The 16,068-nt window shown below is 41.0% G+C and overlaps 1 protein-coding gene across 7 annotated transcripts in view; it reads right to left on the bottom strand.

The window, feature by feature from the left end:
• Positions 1 to 372: 372 nt before the first annotated feature.
• LRRC3B (leucine rich repeat containing 3B) overlaps positions 373 to 16,068 on the bottom strand; it is a 44,549-nt gene continuing 28,853 nt past the window's right edge. For all 7 annotated transcript variants that reach the window (XM_074538741.1, XM_005480959.4, XM_074538725.1 and 4 more), the window contains one exon: positions 373 to 1,636. In XM_074538741.1, coding sequence (XP_074394842.1) covers positions 692 to 1,471 — 780 coding nt within the window. In that variant the 5' untranslated portion in view covers positions 1,472 to 1,636 and the 3' untranslated portion in view covers positions 373 to 691. The remainder of the gene's footprint in view (positions 1,637 to 16,068) is intronic.

The raw sequence follows: 16,068 nt of genomic DNA, 5'->3' as shown, positions 1-16,068 counted from the left end.
CCCTGGCTTACCTCTCTTTGATGTCCTGAGATGCAGCTCCTCCAGGTTGCCTCCTCCCCAGCACTGCCAAAATGCCCTCTGAGAGGTTAAGCAAGCATCAGTCCCTTACGCTCGGAGTCTGGGCACTCTGCTCTCCCACACTGTGCCCCTTTCCCCTTTCTTGTGGGCTGTGGCAGGCAGCCCACAAAATGGGCCACCATTCACCAGCTGCTCACCTTGCATCCATGGGTGGGATGTGCCCTTTGGGGACTCTCCAATCCTGTACCTCTCACAGCCCACTTCATCATCACTCCTCTCCTCTACCTCACAGACACTGAACGAGCCAAAAGTGCTCTGGCACTAGACAGGTTTCTGATCAATAAATTACTCTGCTTTACATGGTTCAAATTTAAGCTTTTATTTGGTTTTTAAATTAAAAAAATAAATTTCGTTATTAAATAGTGGAATGGGTCTAAACTAATGTTTACATATTAATTCACTTGCTTTAGGATATCACCAGAGAAATAATTGAAGCTTACCACCCGGACAAAACTTTCTGTTAGAAAGCTCAACAGTGGCGTAATTCAGTTAAACAGGAAAAAAAAAGCCCCAAAAGTCTTAATGTTTACAATGAACGTTAGAAGTAAACCTCTGGTTTTAGCGTCATCCGACTCTAGTTCCCATCACAAAGGCAGTCATTGTATTCAGAATACTATACCACAGTGCTAATGTCATCGGCTTCATCTGGTTTCTTTTGCCTGCTTGGCAGGGATTTCAAGTACTCCAGGTGCCTCCTTGCATCCTCCTGGTTCTGTCGCACGTAATAAACCACGTAGGAGATCACCATGGTGAACCAGCCAAACATGGTGACCAGCATGGCGTAGTCAGTAGTCTTTTTAGGGAGGTTGCAGAGGTCGGCATCGTTGGCAGCGTTGAGGAAGGGCCTCCCCGCGTGCTCATCCAGCACAGAGGTCTTGCAGATGACGTTGTTGGCCGTCTCGTGGTTGGAGGCCATGCTCCGCAGCACCTGCTGCAGCGTGCAGTCACAGTGCCAGGGGTTGTTGGCAATTCTGGCCCTGGCCTTCAGGTTGTTGAAAGCGTTTTTGTGCACGCTTTTAATCCGGTTGTCGGACAAATCCAGAGTCTGCAAGGTTTCTGCCACCCCTTTAAAGGCATGTTCATCAATAAACTCAATCCCGTTTTTTGATAAATTGAGGACTCTCAATTGGTGCAAGTCCTTAAAAATTTCGTTGGGGATAGATGTTATCTGATTGGAGTCCAAATAAAGTAAGACTGTGTCTGAAGGAAGATCTCTGGGTATCTCCTTGAGGCTTGCATTGCTACAGCTGACGTTCAGATCTCCGGAGAGGGAACAGAAGCAGCCTTTTGGGCACATACTGGCAGAATGAAAGCACAGTATCATGAGGACAAAACTTTGTAAGAGCAGACACATGGAGAGGGAACGAGTTAACCACAGGTCTACCAAATGCATGCTGGGCTGTCAGCATAATCACACAACCATTTCTTATTCAGCCAACAGGGTGGGAAAAGGATCGGCAAAGCTGAAACGTGGCTTCATTTTCTTTGGCGGGATTAGTAAACACTGGTTACTAGCACACAGGCTTCCTCATGGTCAATACCCTTCTTAGAAGCATGCCTACAGAGAAGAAGGAAAAAAGGTTTTTTATACCACAAACTCAAATTCTAACTTTGTTTTCATTAAAAAAAAAAAACAGAAATAAAAAGATGTTAAAGGGAAATGCCACGCTAAAGAAATTATTTATTATCTTAAGTAACTCCTATTAGCATTAATCTGAGTTTAGTGCATAAATCCCCAGGACATTTTTAAGAGGATAGAGTACACTTACTACAAATTGCATGGGTTTGGTCTTTAATACTTATTAGAGAAGGCACTGGTTTGCTTTTATCACAGACTCTTCTAAAGCAGCTATAAAACTAAATTGCATTTTCCCTTGCTGAAGCAGAAGATGCATCGATAGGAGCTAAGACTTGTATCTCCAGCAACAGTGACAGGTTAAGTGAGGAATCTGTGGTGGTTAACGTGAACTCATCTCAAAATTATTTATGCTATTTTAAGTCCAAATCCAAGTACTTCAGCAAGGAAATATTTTTACTATATCAAGGAACAAAAATCAGGTAAAGCAAATGCTGCTACAAGACACCACAATCACCTGCTACCTCCTGGTTTGTCTCCCCCTCCTTCTCTTTTGCTTTAGAATGCTGGATTTCTTGTACCTCCCAGCATTTGGTGAGAGCCACAAACATAATTTCTACCTCCAGTTTTTTTGAAAATTTTCTTTTCATGCAACAAAAAGAAATGGAACAATTGCCAAAAACTCACATACCCCACCTCCAAAACAAATAAAACTCACAAAACCTATATACGAGCCAAACACTAAAATATCTTATTCACGGCATGTGATTTGCTAATAGGACATATGAAAAATACTGTTTCTGCTTCTCCCTCCTCAAGCTAGCTTTAAAATCGCAAACATCCAGAAGCTTTTCCATTTTCTCCTTTAATTGGAATACAAATACAGAAGTCTGAAATGCTGACCTATATGGTTTCAAAGACAACCCTTCCTCCCCACCACCACCCCTATTATGATAAACTATGAATTTAAAACAACAACAGGTCCATTTGTTTTCATGTACATGCTCTCTGTCTTTGTAGAAGCTCAGATATGTGTAGCCTTCAGGTTGTATTTACATATAAATGCATTACATTTTTTTCTAAATCCGCACTGTAGCCCACTGAACAAGAAAATCCCCGCATGGAGGATAAGTGTGATTTTACATGAAAAAGGAGAAATTGCATTGCAATTACTTTTTTACTTGCTGAACTGACATACCAACTGCAGTTGCTGACACATTACAGTAATGTGGATTGGATGTGTCCAGCATAATTTCAAACTCATAGCTCAAGTTCTATTTAACCCTTTCTGCTGAGGCTCAGTATGTCAGTAACCCCACAGAAAAAGAAAAATAAAACAACCCAAACCAATCTTAACAGCATGTACATTACTTGTGATTACTCCATGGCTTGGGAATGCTCACACAAGCTCAGCATACTCTCACTGCAACTACTGGAGAGAGTAATGTATCACCACTAATCTTCAACTTACCTATTGTTCAAATCAGTGATTGCCCAAAAACCTAAACAGAAAGCTTGCACTTGGATTCCATAAAACTTCTACTCTAAAATTAAAAAGAAATGTACTTGTTTGAAATGAGAAATTTTGAAGTTATCCCTGGAAACGTGAAACTGCTTGGAAGGGAACTAAGCAGAGCATGAAAAGTTCTCTTTGAGGAAAGAGAGGTGAGGCAGAACCTCCCAAGTCAATGAAATCCTTCATGACCTCTGTGGAAAAAACAGGGTTTACATGAAAGAACCCTGCTGCGGTGGGAGCATCCTTCCCATTTCTCCCTTTGGCTCTTTGGTCACTGCAGTGCCTGCTCTTCAGACCATACAGAAATCTGCTACAGGAGGGGATAAGCTCCAGAAGTTGTTTTTTCCCAGTCTGCCCAAAAGCGCTAAGTACTTGCTAAAATGTGCAGCCCATTCGGAGGCCAAGCTGGAGCTGGCAGCTGCTGCTCCCTCCAGCAGCCCTGGGTGCTGTGGCAGGACAGCCTGTCCCCTGCAAAAACAGCACCTGTTTTCTTCTCCCTCCATGTTCATGTGTCTCACTACTGTGCTCCTGCACAAGAAGAGTAGATGAGTGGTCCAGCTCATCACCACAGAAGGAGCATCATCTCATCACCTATTGCTTGTACTCAGTGGCTTCCCACCACTGGCACTGGAGCTCTACTGCAGGAAGGGACTGGGGGGAAAGAGCAAAGACCTGAAGTAGTTTCGGGTGTTTCATTTTATAGAATTACAAAAATGATACTGTTCTCATCAGAGTGTGACAAATGAATATCAAATTCGCTTCATTACAGGCTAAAAAATCCCAGTGAACCTGGAAATACAGTGTAGACTCTGCTGAGTCCTCCACAGCACTACTACATCACCAAAGACCATGTATCAGAGACCCCAAGCCCCTTTGTAGAACATCCTGATCCCAATGAAGACAAATTAATCTATTTAATCCATTAATGTGTTTAGAGAAAGAAATAGTCATTACAGACTAAACAGGATAGTGTTTAATGAAGCAGTGCCTCTTCCAAAGGCCTAACTAAGTAAATTAATATAGAGAGGAAAGAACTCGCAATGTTTTAAGTTGCTAGATAGAGCAAATACAAGTTTAAACCTGCAATTAACAACCCACTCAACAAAACTTGTCTCAATAAGAACAAAGCTCAGCAAATTCCCAGTAAATTAACCAGAAGAAACACAATGGGACTGAACATCAGTCAGGATAAACAGAGCTTTGTTTGCTTCAGAATATGCGATCAAAGGGATATCTGAGGTTTCTTTTAAACAATAAACTTAGAGCAAGAACTTTCTTTACTTCTAGTAACAGCAAGAAAAGAAAAGAAAACTAGAATTCACATATTTCTAATGCCAGTAGGAAGATCTGTGGCTTCTTGAGCTGTATCTAATTTCCTCTTGCTTGGAACACAATAAATAAAGAAGGTGTCAAAGTTGGAACAAACACAATAGAGATATACCAGAAGACACAGTAATGACTACAGACAAAGGGATGAAAGACACAGAATTAAAATAAATATGCGAATTAATTATAAATCTGCAAATAAAGCAAAAAGAAAAAAAGAAATTAAAAAGTGAAGGAAGGCACAGGGAAATGACAGCAATACCAGGAGCACTTGCAGCACTGTGGTATAAAAAAGCTTTTTGAGCACATTTCTAAAATACAAGTACAAACATAGAATGCCTAACACCAAGTCAAATATTGCAGGGGAATAATACTACAGACAAAAGATTGCACAGAAGAGCTCTTTACAGTCTTGCAATTTAAAGGTTTTCAAGGCTTCCTCTTCTCAAGTTCCCCCAAGACCGTTCACTCAATGCCTACATCCAACAATGCAGGAAAATGTACAAATCCTGAAATCCTCAGGGAAAACACACTGCTTTTAATACATAGTGAGATTTCTACTGAGCTTCAGGCATCAAGTACTTGCAAGTGTTTGTCTTTACTATGAACAAGGTGCAGAGACTGTATCTCAGCTCCTGAATGCAACACTACTAAATTATCTAATTGAACAATAACTTCTCCCCACAAGAACCAGTGATGTGAGGAAGCACTGGTGCCTCCAACTACTGACATGGGAAAAGGCTTCACAGACTTAAGAAAGTCACACAGAAAGTCCAGGGCAACACAGCCTGCAATATTAATTTATCCTGTTTTGTCTTCAAAGAAAGACTTAGGAGGATAGGAAATCCTATAACCATCACAGAGAACAGCCAAAAAATGACACAGGCTGAGATGTTTTTATGTTTAGGGCAATACTAAGACAACAAAAGATGCAGAAAAAGACAATCCATCACATATGTTTAGTTCAATATGAACTAAATGAACTAAATATAAACTAAACTCAATATGTCTGAGTAGGGGAAGGAGTTTCTGCTGCAGTGTTGAGACTGATTTCAGAGTCCACGTGGCAGCTTTGGTCATCACCTAAGTACTCTCACAGCCCCTGCCTCCACAGGAGAGAATGGACCAGATACCAAATCCTGGCACTTGAGAGCAAGCCACTGCTCTCAGAGGACTCAAAAGCAGAGACTACAACCAACTTTGAAAGGTATTCTGCCTACAGTATGTTGAACACACACAACTACACAAGCCCTCAGGTGAAATCAGTGGTGCCATTTGTTGATGACACTCTACCTGCAAATTTTTATCTTTCAGATGCAAGAGAGGGATTTACTCATTTGTTCAGCAGATGGCTTCTCCAGGCATTGTGTATCTACATTTTAGTAGGGTCCTTCAAAAATTACTTCCTAGCACTACAAAAATAACCTGTGACAGTAAAATACCTTTGTTTAAGTTGTTCCAGTAGGACAATACTTCTACTTGGAATTTCACCTGAATTCTCAGACAGCGTCAGGTAAACTCCCAAACATTTTTTTTTGAGGAAAAATCAAGACCATTACCCTTCTCCTGACAGCTCTTCATCAAGCAAGACCTCACACATAATGACAAAACCATGACCTAATGTATTTAATATAGATGTTTTTATGGGAAGATTCCTGTCGTAAATCACATAATGAGGGCCACAAATTAGGTCTGTAGAACAGGATCACACAGGTATATTCCAACACAAGAGCCCCCAGACTCACACACAGCAGCCTCACTTGTTTTGCCTGCTTGTCAGAGCAGCAACTCTCTGTTCTCTCTTCAAAGCCGGACCCACTGATGAAAAAGATTGCATCTGTAACTTCAGCAATGTCAAAGGGGTCACAGTTAACTACTAATGCTCAGCAACTGCACACACAGTTTGTGTTTAAGGTTACTGAAGGCTCCTTTTTTCCTCCAAAAAAGAATTTCTTTTGACTGTAGCTGATGTGCTCAAACAAGCAGGCAGGATCAGAACAGGGAAAAGGAAGAAGCCAACGGATCAACCACAGGGGGTGAGCTGTTGGTTGCATCATGACTACACTCAATCTGTCTGGTCTGTCACTTTTCAACCACCAGAAAAACTGGAAAAAATTATGTACAATCCAACTTCCTAAGAATGTGGATCACGGGGACTGATGCACAATTCACCTGCCTAGGCTTACCATGCTTCCAAGGATATACAGCTGTAAAGCTTAAGTGACTTTGCTACTAACTTTACACATACTACTACCCAGAGAAGCCCTCATTTGAAAATGGATCCCCAATGGCACTGCAGGCTCCACAATCCCTGGGATCACTGTGTTCTCAGTTAATACTGAAGGTATCCCCACAAACAACTGCAGCCCCCCACATGAGAGATGCACTGCACCTATCGGGGTGCCTCCCATCCTCCTCTCGTACAGCCCGTACAACTCACATATGAACCTAGAGACAGCTCCAATTTCTATGGGCAGCTCTACTGCCTTCAAACGAAGCTCTCAACTCCCAGTAAGCCCTCAGGAGATCCCTGAAAAAGAGCTCAATTTTTCAAGCCTGGTCTAAGTAAAGTCCTACCCTTCAGTGTAACAACTTTCTTGCGTGCCAGCATCGGAATTTTGATACAGAATTAGAAAAGTCCAGGAAATGAGACTCCTACAGGGATCTTTTTTTAGACATCTTTAAAGCAAACTTGCACTTTGAATAAATATTAAAATTTTATAACTAAAAATCCATTAAACAGAGCACTGAAAAAGATCATTATTTTAACTTCCAGAAAATCACTGAGATGCTTTATAGTTTTGAAAGACCTGACATTATTATAACATTTTTCCCTCCTTTAAGACATCAACTATGTTGGTTTATAGAAAAGATGCTCATAGATAAATCTAGTTTTCTATTTTCTATTAAAACAGGTCTTAACTTCACCATATTGAATATTTTTGGGTTACATTGGGTTTAGCAAATTAACCATTGAAACAGAAAATATGTCCCTTTCTAATACATTGCTTCCCATGAGTTCTGCTTCCTGTAGTGCCAGTCTGCTTCTTATAAAACACCCACTCCCCACCCTGCGATCCCCCATCCATAGAGCTTTGGTTGATGACTTTGTACCCCTCTTTTTTTCCCCACTGTCATAAAAAGCCATATACTACTTCATCTCTAAAATATTACTTTGCAATTAGTATTGACAAGACAGCCATAAAATGGAGACTATAGGCTAAAATTAACAGGTGATTTTCCAGCCTGAAAAGTCCAGTTAGCTAGAGGACTAAGGACAGGACAATTTTATCTGAACCCAAAGAAAGAGATTTGCCACCACTACTCCCAAACAATAGCTAATGGCATATTTAGGAAGAGTTAAAACAGAAAAGATATTTGGAGAAAGAACTATCTATATGCCTCCTATGCTTAATGAATCTGACACTCCTGGTAAACACAGATCTCCCAGTAAGCTGCACACTGGGCTGTCCTGTGCACCAGGTTTGAGGGATCTGTGCCTCTGGAGGCCAGCAGAGTCTGTGCCCATTGGGGAAAAACCTCCATCAAATCCTGCCTGGCTCCACCAACACCGGCAGGCTGAATCAGCCCACAAATTTTCAAAACACAAGATGTAAAAATAAGAAGTTGAAGGAGTTTTTTTACACACCTATGGACATACGATAAAACTACACCATGGCAATGTGAGTGACCGACTGACTGAATGGGCACTGGGCTGAAAAGCGATCACACTTGAGAGCTGGAGCTGGACAGGAGCAGTAGGACCCAAAGGGGAATGCAGCAGCCACTTCTGACTTCTGTGCTGTCTGTGCACTATAAAACATCAAACTGCATGGGTACCAAGTGAATTCCTCCAAACAAACAATCCAATACTTTAAAACAATGCCACCTCTGTGCTGTTAGCACACCAGGATCAAGGGCAATCTCACTAGCTGCACAGAGGGACTGAGAGTCAGGCAACTCAACCCTCTCCATGGCTCCAGGACAACATGGAGAAATTCCATTCAGCAGATCAAACAAGAACCTGGTTTGGACTCCCAGGACAATCTGTGAATCTCTTTCACACATCTCTCCCTGTCACCCCTCAAATGTGGAGGCCTGGCTGCTCCACAGCTCAGCCACCTTGAAGGCAGGCAGCTAAGATGCTATGAAGGACCAAACCAGAGAGGTGCCACGACCTGCTTGCAAGATGCCAGGTCATTTCAATTCCCAGATAAAAGTCTCCAGCAGTGGAAGAGTTTCAGGATTTCAGAATATGGCAAGATGAAAAATCCTAAGGCAGTAAAAAGAGAAATTAATAGAAGCCAATGGCAAATGAGGTAGGAAAAAAGGGGTGCAAAAGATCACTGGTTCTATGAATAATTGAAATGTCATGATTAATCAGTGTGAGCCTGAACTTAAACTACATAATGGATTCATTATCTAATGAAACACCAAATGTACTCAAACTGAAATATTCTCCCCTAGGACAGGACTCAGAATGCCAATCGACATTTTGTTCCCAAAAACATCCAGTATAGGCATCTATATATAACTGCAAACCTTTTCCAGTTGTAGAAGCGAAGTGTGTAGGTAAAGGTTTATAGACCCTAAGCTGTGAATGCCTTCCCTTACCTGTCACAGAGTAATAAAATGGTTGAGGAGAGCCAAATGAACATTTTAAGCTATAATTACTTTCTGATTGTGAGATCACTGAATGTATCACTCCTTATTACAGATTAACATCTTAATTATACTGTGTGGGCAAATGAATCAGCACTTTAAGACTGATGGGTTGTGTTCATGTTCAAAAATGCATTTGACTTTTTTTCCTTTTCACATCAAGTCAGGAATTATTTCGCAATTCTCAGCTGATAAATAATTGTGCGAAACTTAGCAGATATAATAACAGATTGATGACAGAAAAAATATTACCAATCATCTCCTATGATGCTTTGCTCTTGGAAGTCTTCTGTGGCAACATATTTCTAGGAATGAAATTTGGTAACTTGCTGGAAATTAAAGAAACAGCTGCTGGGGATGCTGTTAGACCTTGTTCTTTTGAGCCTTAACAAAGATTAAATCACCTGCTTTTTAGAAGGTATTCAGTGCTGCCTACTTCTCTTTGTTATCTCTTGACATAGACTACAGACAGCTTCTGTCCCTTCCCTGAGCTATACCCTGATGGGAAATATAAACAGCATTTTGTGTGCACACCTATGCCATTTGAAAAAAAAAAAAAAAAGTTACATAGACTTACACTGCATATGTGGTTGCAACATAAACCAAGTTAAAAATGAAAGGCACAAGATGTAAGATACATGTTAATCTTTAACATCATTTATCACTACATTCAGAAGAAATTGTCTTGACAACCTATAGAAGAAATGAACAAAGATTAAGATATGCCAGTTACTACTCAGCAAACACATCTGCAAAAAGATTTTTTACCACTGTATAGGAACATGAAAAACCACATTACAGATGCTAAAGGAAAATGCTCCAACACACATAAACGACTACTTGTGAAGAGCCCTCCAAAGCCTCATCACTTTTTTCTAGATTATTAGTGTGCATCAGAGTTTGGGATTATATTCTACCAAGTCTCAGTCACATTTTCTCAGAAAACATCAATAACCATTCTATTTGGCAAGAAAATCCTTTCCAGTTGCAGCTGAGTCAATCCTCCACATGATCCATAGTAGGAAAAAATATACTCTGAAAGCTTAAAATAACCTGAAGTGGAAATGCTTCATCTTCCTTGGGTAAAGAAATCTAGACTAAAGTCCTTTCTAAAGTCTGGTTATGAGGAGAATACCTAGGAGCCTTTCATGAATAAGGAATGCTGTAGGTTTTCAAGAAATCTGATACAACCCAATGGAAAATGCTTTCATCATGAGATGTCAATTTCACAATATTTGCCAATTTATTTTTCTCCCATATTATAAAATAACATGATCAAAGTGAAACAGACAAGTGCCCAGTTGGAGCCATACTCTTTCCAGTAGCTAATGATGGATGCTCCTTCATCTTAATTAGGCAGAATCTATCAGATCAGAGAAAATCTTGTCTTGATCTCAAGATAATTACACTGATTACCTCAATGATTACCAGCATAATCAGTGGCAAGTCTTGCAATTTAATCTTGATAACTGCATCTGGAGACTGCAGATGGTGTCCTTGCCCAGTTGAAGACCTCATTCTATTTTTGCAAAGTGCAAATCTAATTCCTGCGAACAAAACTGTGTTATCAGAAACTGACAGGCCTTTAAGGAATTAAGGCTATTGCAAAGACAAGCAAGATTCAGACCACCTAGAGACCCTTCTTCCTCTTTTAAGGGTGTTTATTTGGTTCTGTGTACCATGATCTTTGGGCTCATTTGAGGTTCACCCAAATGCTCCTGCAACTTAGCAGAAGACAGGGCTTGTGATTAGGCTGGGGAGGCTGTGCTGATAATAACGTCAGCAAGGCAGAAATAAGCGCGCTGACCTGAGGGGACTGTTCAGTGAGGGACACGCTGGTGGCTCTGCAAAGCTGCCATCAGTGCCCAAAGCAGCAGTAGGACAGCAGGACAGCTGCTGGCAGCAAACACCTGGGCACCAGGGAATGCTGCAAGAGGTGCTACACACTCCAAAGCACAACAGGGAGAAGGAGAACAAAGCAAAGAATGGCTGAAAGCTGCTTTTCCAAGCTGACCCTCTGTCACAGAGCAGCTTCCCAGGACAATGGGTCACCACAGGTGAAACCACTTCTTGGTTTAGACAACTCAACAGGAAATACAGATGTGAGCAGAGGAAGTGCCACAGTGACAGCTCAGCACCCACTTTCACAAACTCTTGCTTTTACTGTGTCCAGATTACCCTGCTGTGTAAAAACCCAGGAAGCCAAGGCTGCTTCTCTTCCTGCACTCTTCTCTTCCTGTCACTCTTCCCAGTGACACAAACACAGAGCAATAATTCACGGCACAAAGAATTTGAAAGGAAAGAAGCCCGCAGAAGCTATTACTAAAATGAAGCAACTTGAATAATAGTAATACACAAGATGACACTAGCAAGAAAAAGAACATACTTCCAGAGCAATTACCCTGAAAAAATCTTAAAGGGGAGAAAAAAGCCCCACAAGATAAATTAGCAAAAGGAGACAGCAGTTAAAATATAGTACCTCAGCAGTTACTAATTCAGCTCCTTGTGCTTTGAAATATGCTACCTGTATATTAACAGGACCTTAAAGACGCATGCAGAAGTAGAGTAACTCATTTAGAAAAATGCAAGAAAAATAAAATGTGTACCAGCATATAAAAGAAACCAATCAAGTTTGAAAGTTCCAATTAAAAGCTCTAAACTTAAGAGTGAATACTCAAAACCACAAGCTTCTCCTAATGAAATCAAAATTGTTATTTAACAATATAATTCAGAAAATAGCAAAAGAGACAGCAAGTTTGGAATAATTATGAGATCAATAAGCAATTATGCAACTTTAAAAGACATTCAAATAACCTACAATCAAGTGACACACTGAGCTGCAAGCCATTTGACCTTGCCAAAGAAAGTGGCTGATCAGTAACGCTGGTTTTGCTGTGCCAAGGGTTATTACACCTGCACACTGCCATTTGCATAGCTGGAGAGCCAAGAGCACATCTACAACATCACACTTCCATTTCTGCACCAAAGCTGTCAAGCAAAGTATAACCTACTGTATCAAACCATCCACCCAAAAACAACATCCTCACTTCTAATATTTTAATCCATGAACAGCTTCAAATAACTGTAATTTCTTTTTCATTAGCTTGCCAGGGAAACGTACCCTTTTTTTTCCTGTCCTAATAATAGATTTTCCCTCCATATTTAGGTATCATTATAACTCTAAAAGCTCAACATGTGGTAATTTGGAATAGTCAGACAAAGGGATTTTGTACTTTCATGAAAGCAAGACTACCAGGTTCCCATCAGGACCCACTTTTAGCTCTGCTGGGTGCTACTACCATTAGAAGCTATGGAAAAAACTAGCCCAAGTACAACTTCCGCAGCCCTGCTATAGGTAAGGCTCTCCCAAGAAAGCAAAATCTAACAGTGTAAACCTTCAATGCCATCTTGCGCTGGCAGCACTTCCCTAATTAAGAATTTAAGGCCAGATGGAGCCATTAGATCATCTAATCTGACCCCCTGCCTACCACATGACGTGTCGTTTTACCAGTAAACCTCACACTGAGCCCAAAAATTTAGGTCAGACTGAAGCATGTCTGAACTGAGAAGACTTCTGTGTGCTCAGGGCAATACCTTTTGTGCCCACTGTCCTTGTAGCACCCTGTATCAGCAATCACCATAAGAGTTAAACTACTCCAGCAGACATATCTGCTCCACCAGGGTCCAGACACCAAGCAAGAGTGTTTGTTTTCAAAAGAAAGGCTATACTGGAAGATAATGTTCCACTGTTCATCATCAAGAGCTCTATGTTACCACTTTCTCCAAATGAAAGTTAAACAAAAACTGGCTATTTTTTAATCTGCTGGTGAGTTACATCAGGCCCTCAGCTGCCATTAAGGAACGGTTCAAATTACATGTGTTACATCTAAGCAACAATCAACAAGTTTTCATTTTGAAATAAGTGCTCTGGAGCATCCCCAAGGCTTCTCAGGAAGTCAGGTAATTTTTATTTTTTTTTTAACCATGTAGTAGGGCTTCTCCAAAGTCATAATCAAACTTGCTGCATTAAGTTTCTATTCTGAGGACATACAATGATAGCAAGTCATTATTACAACTTGAGGTTGCAGGCTGAAATCCTTTAAGGGTTGGTTCTCTGACCCTTACTAAGCAAAAATCTTTAGCCTGTTTGCAGCTCATCAGCTTGGTAAGGGGCAAGAGAGCCTTCAACATTCACCACACTGAAATAAAAGTTATCACCAACTGCTAAATGAAAGCAACAGCTCTAAAAAAAAAAAAAATCTGCTTTTCTCAGTGGAAATAAGCACCAGCCTTTATTAGACATAGAGCCTAGCTGTGCAAAAAACAAAAGCAAGGCACAGCTGCTTGACACTGAGTGTGCAGAGATCTTCCAGTTAGTTGTTTTTCCCAAGGAGAAAACAAAAGAAAGGAAGAGCCAAAATGAAGTGTTGCAATGGCTACCTCCAAGAAGAGAAAAAACCCTTGAGGTCACATTTTCACTAAAGGGAAAGAGGTCTTTATCAGCAGCACTAGAGCACAACAGAAACTTGGTTCAATAAAACCCTTAATTTAAAGACAAGAATGTATCAGCTCTTTGTGTGTCCCCTCTGAGGTAATACAGCCAAGTTGACTTTGGCAGACCTAGGTGATACAAAAAGCAGGAGTTGTGAAGGAAAAAAAAAATCTTGATTAGCTGGGCAATGATCCAATAAGCAAGACACTCGAGGCTGCAAGTTCACAGCTGAAGAAGCTCAAGTAGAAATAATTTATAGCAAATTAAGTTAGGTCATGATAATGAAATTTAAAGACATGTGGGGCACAATTTATTTTACTAAGGCTTGTTGAAAAGTGAAACCCAAGCAGAGCAAACAGGAAGGCTAATTTAAGTCTGGTTACTGTTGGCACTGGCACTGAGATAAACTTAACTTGACACACTTGGAATGGGAAAGAAAATATAAGAATAGGATTTTTAAAAAAAAACTTTTTAACACCATTTCTCCACATTTGATCCCGTGAATCATGGCGGCTCGTTCCCCAATTTTAAAACATCCTGGCACACAGCCCTCAGTGGCAAGTGCAGTGAAAACAGCTGATTGCAAGGGTTGGGAAAGGATGGATAGCAACATCTGCACTGTGAAGCCCTTGCCATTAAGGAGCAGGAGGGAGGATGGAAAAACCTAATGGGAAAAGGTCTCCCAAGAGGTGCAGTCCCCTTACAGGTCACTGGAAACCAGCAGAAATGGCAGGAGGGATGCTGTCATCACTGAGGGCTCTGCAAGGTACCTCAACAGGTTATCTGGCAGCAGCCTGGGCTTTGGCTGCACTCGGCAACAGACGAGGTCCGTGATGTCCTCAGCTGTCCCTCCTGCCACCCACGTCCCCCATGCTGTGAAAAACGCCAGGTGAGGGGGAAACAAGAGTCACTATAATGGATGAATGCAGCAGTTTGCAGGAGGGGGGAGGGACAGAGTAATGAAAAAGTGTTAATATTGAAGTAATAAAGCTTGTGGCCATTTTTCAGTTTGAAATGCACAACGCCATAAAACAATGCTTTAAGGCACTCACTCCTGTTCCAAACCACCTGCACGTTAAGGCACCCTGCTATTAGCCCATAAGTTGTTTACTACCAGTCTTATTTCAGTCAGACTCCAGGAGAGGCATAAAGCTGAATTTCTTCACTCAGTACAGGAGTCCAAGTGGCCTCAGGTTTTCCTGGGTATGCCAAGCCCGAGCGTGTCACCTGCGATCCCTGCCCAGTCACTGACCCACTCCTTTCTAGTAAGATGTATAAAAGTCAAATCAAAGCAAGGGGAATCTGTGCCTGGCACATGGCACACACACACACACTCCTTTTTGCCTGCTTCTCCTCGAGCTCCTGAAGCAACAGCTACTCTCAGTGAGGTGTGTTCAGCACAACTGTGATGGTGGCTTTATCTGCCAGTAAGCATCCCATGTGTTACACTTTCCCAAAATGGTCTGGGCACTGGTTGGTAAAATGAGACTTCTATTTCCTCTCCTGAAACAATTTCTTTAAAAAAAATGTAATGGAGAAATAATGAAATATAATGGCAAAGCAAATAAATACTGGATATTCTTCTGAAATTAACACATTTTCATCTGTTTATTTGTCACTTGTCTCTTTTTTGTTTGTTTCTTTGGTTTGCTCTTTTGTTTGGCCCAAATAAAAGCATGTAAGTTCAAAGCAACTCACCCACTTTTTTTCCTCTGTCAGAAGCAAATATTACAATTCAACGACTTACAGAGATGGCCCAGCTACAAAGAAAAGTCTTTGTCTCACTGAGAGGACTACTACTAATTCAAGGACAAAAAGATAGAGGCTAGAAGAATTGTGGTACCTACAGGAAAGTTTAAGGCTGACAGAAAAGCCTGTGGAATTGCAGGAATAGTGAAGAATAAAGAGAACCAGAAGTGAATCTCAGGCCTGTGCTGGCACCATGAAGGGAGGAAGCCAGATGTGGGAGTTTCCCATGAGAGACCACATTGGCTCACAAGCCCATGGGTGAACTCCTTACAGCCTGGAGCCCAGTGAAACTGCCAAGCCTTAACAAGTTCTATAAATTATACCATCTTTCTGGGAGCTATATGACAAACCATGAAATAGCCCAGCAGCAGCACCATTCTATTGACTAATACAATAGAGAGAGATACACTGGTATGGTGGAAAAAACAGTTTTGCCCGTCTTTACACACCTTCACAATGAGTCAATAATGAAAAGGACCCTATTAACTGCCCTCCTTTTTTCAAAGGCACCTTTACCTCTTAGCACTCAACTACCACATCTCAATAGAAGTCAGGAGTCCAGGACATACAAAAAAGTCCAAATGGCCTAAAAAACACTGTTGAGTCCTGGGTTATGTACTATGAAGAACACCACAACAACAAGTAAACTAAACTGTATCACTTGAGAGC

Source organism: Zonotrichia albicollis, chromosome 1 (genome assembly GCF_047830755.1).
Source record: "Zonotrichia albicollis isolate bZonAlb1 chromosome 1, bZonAlb1.hap1, whole genome shotgun sequence".
In the NCBI taxonomy this organism is placed as follows: domain Eukaryota; kingdom Metazoa; phylum Chordata; class Aves; order Passeriformes; family Passerellidae; genus Zonotrichia; species Zonotrichia albicollis.
The sequence above is the reverse complement of the archived record's forward strand: the minus strand, read 5'-3'. Positions and strand labels throughout refer to the sequence as shown.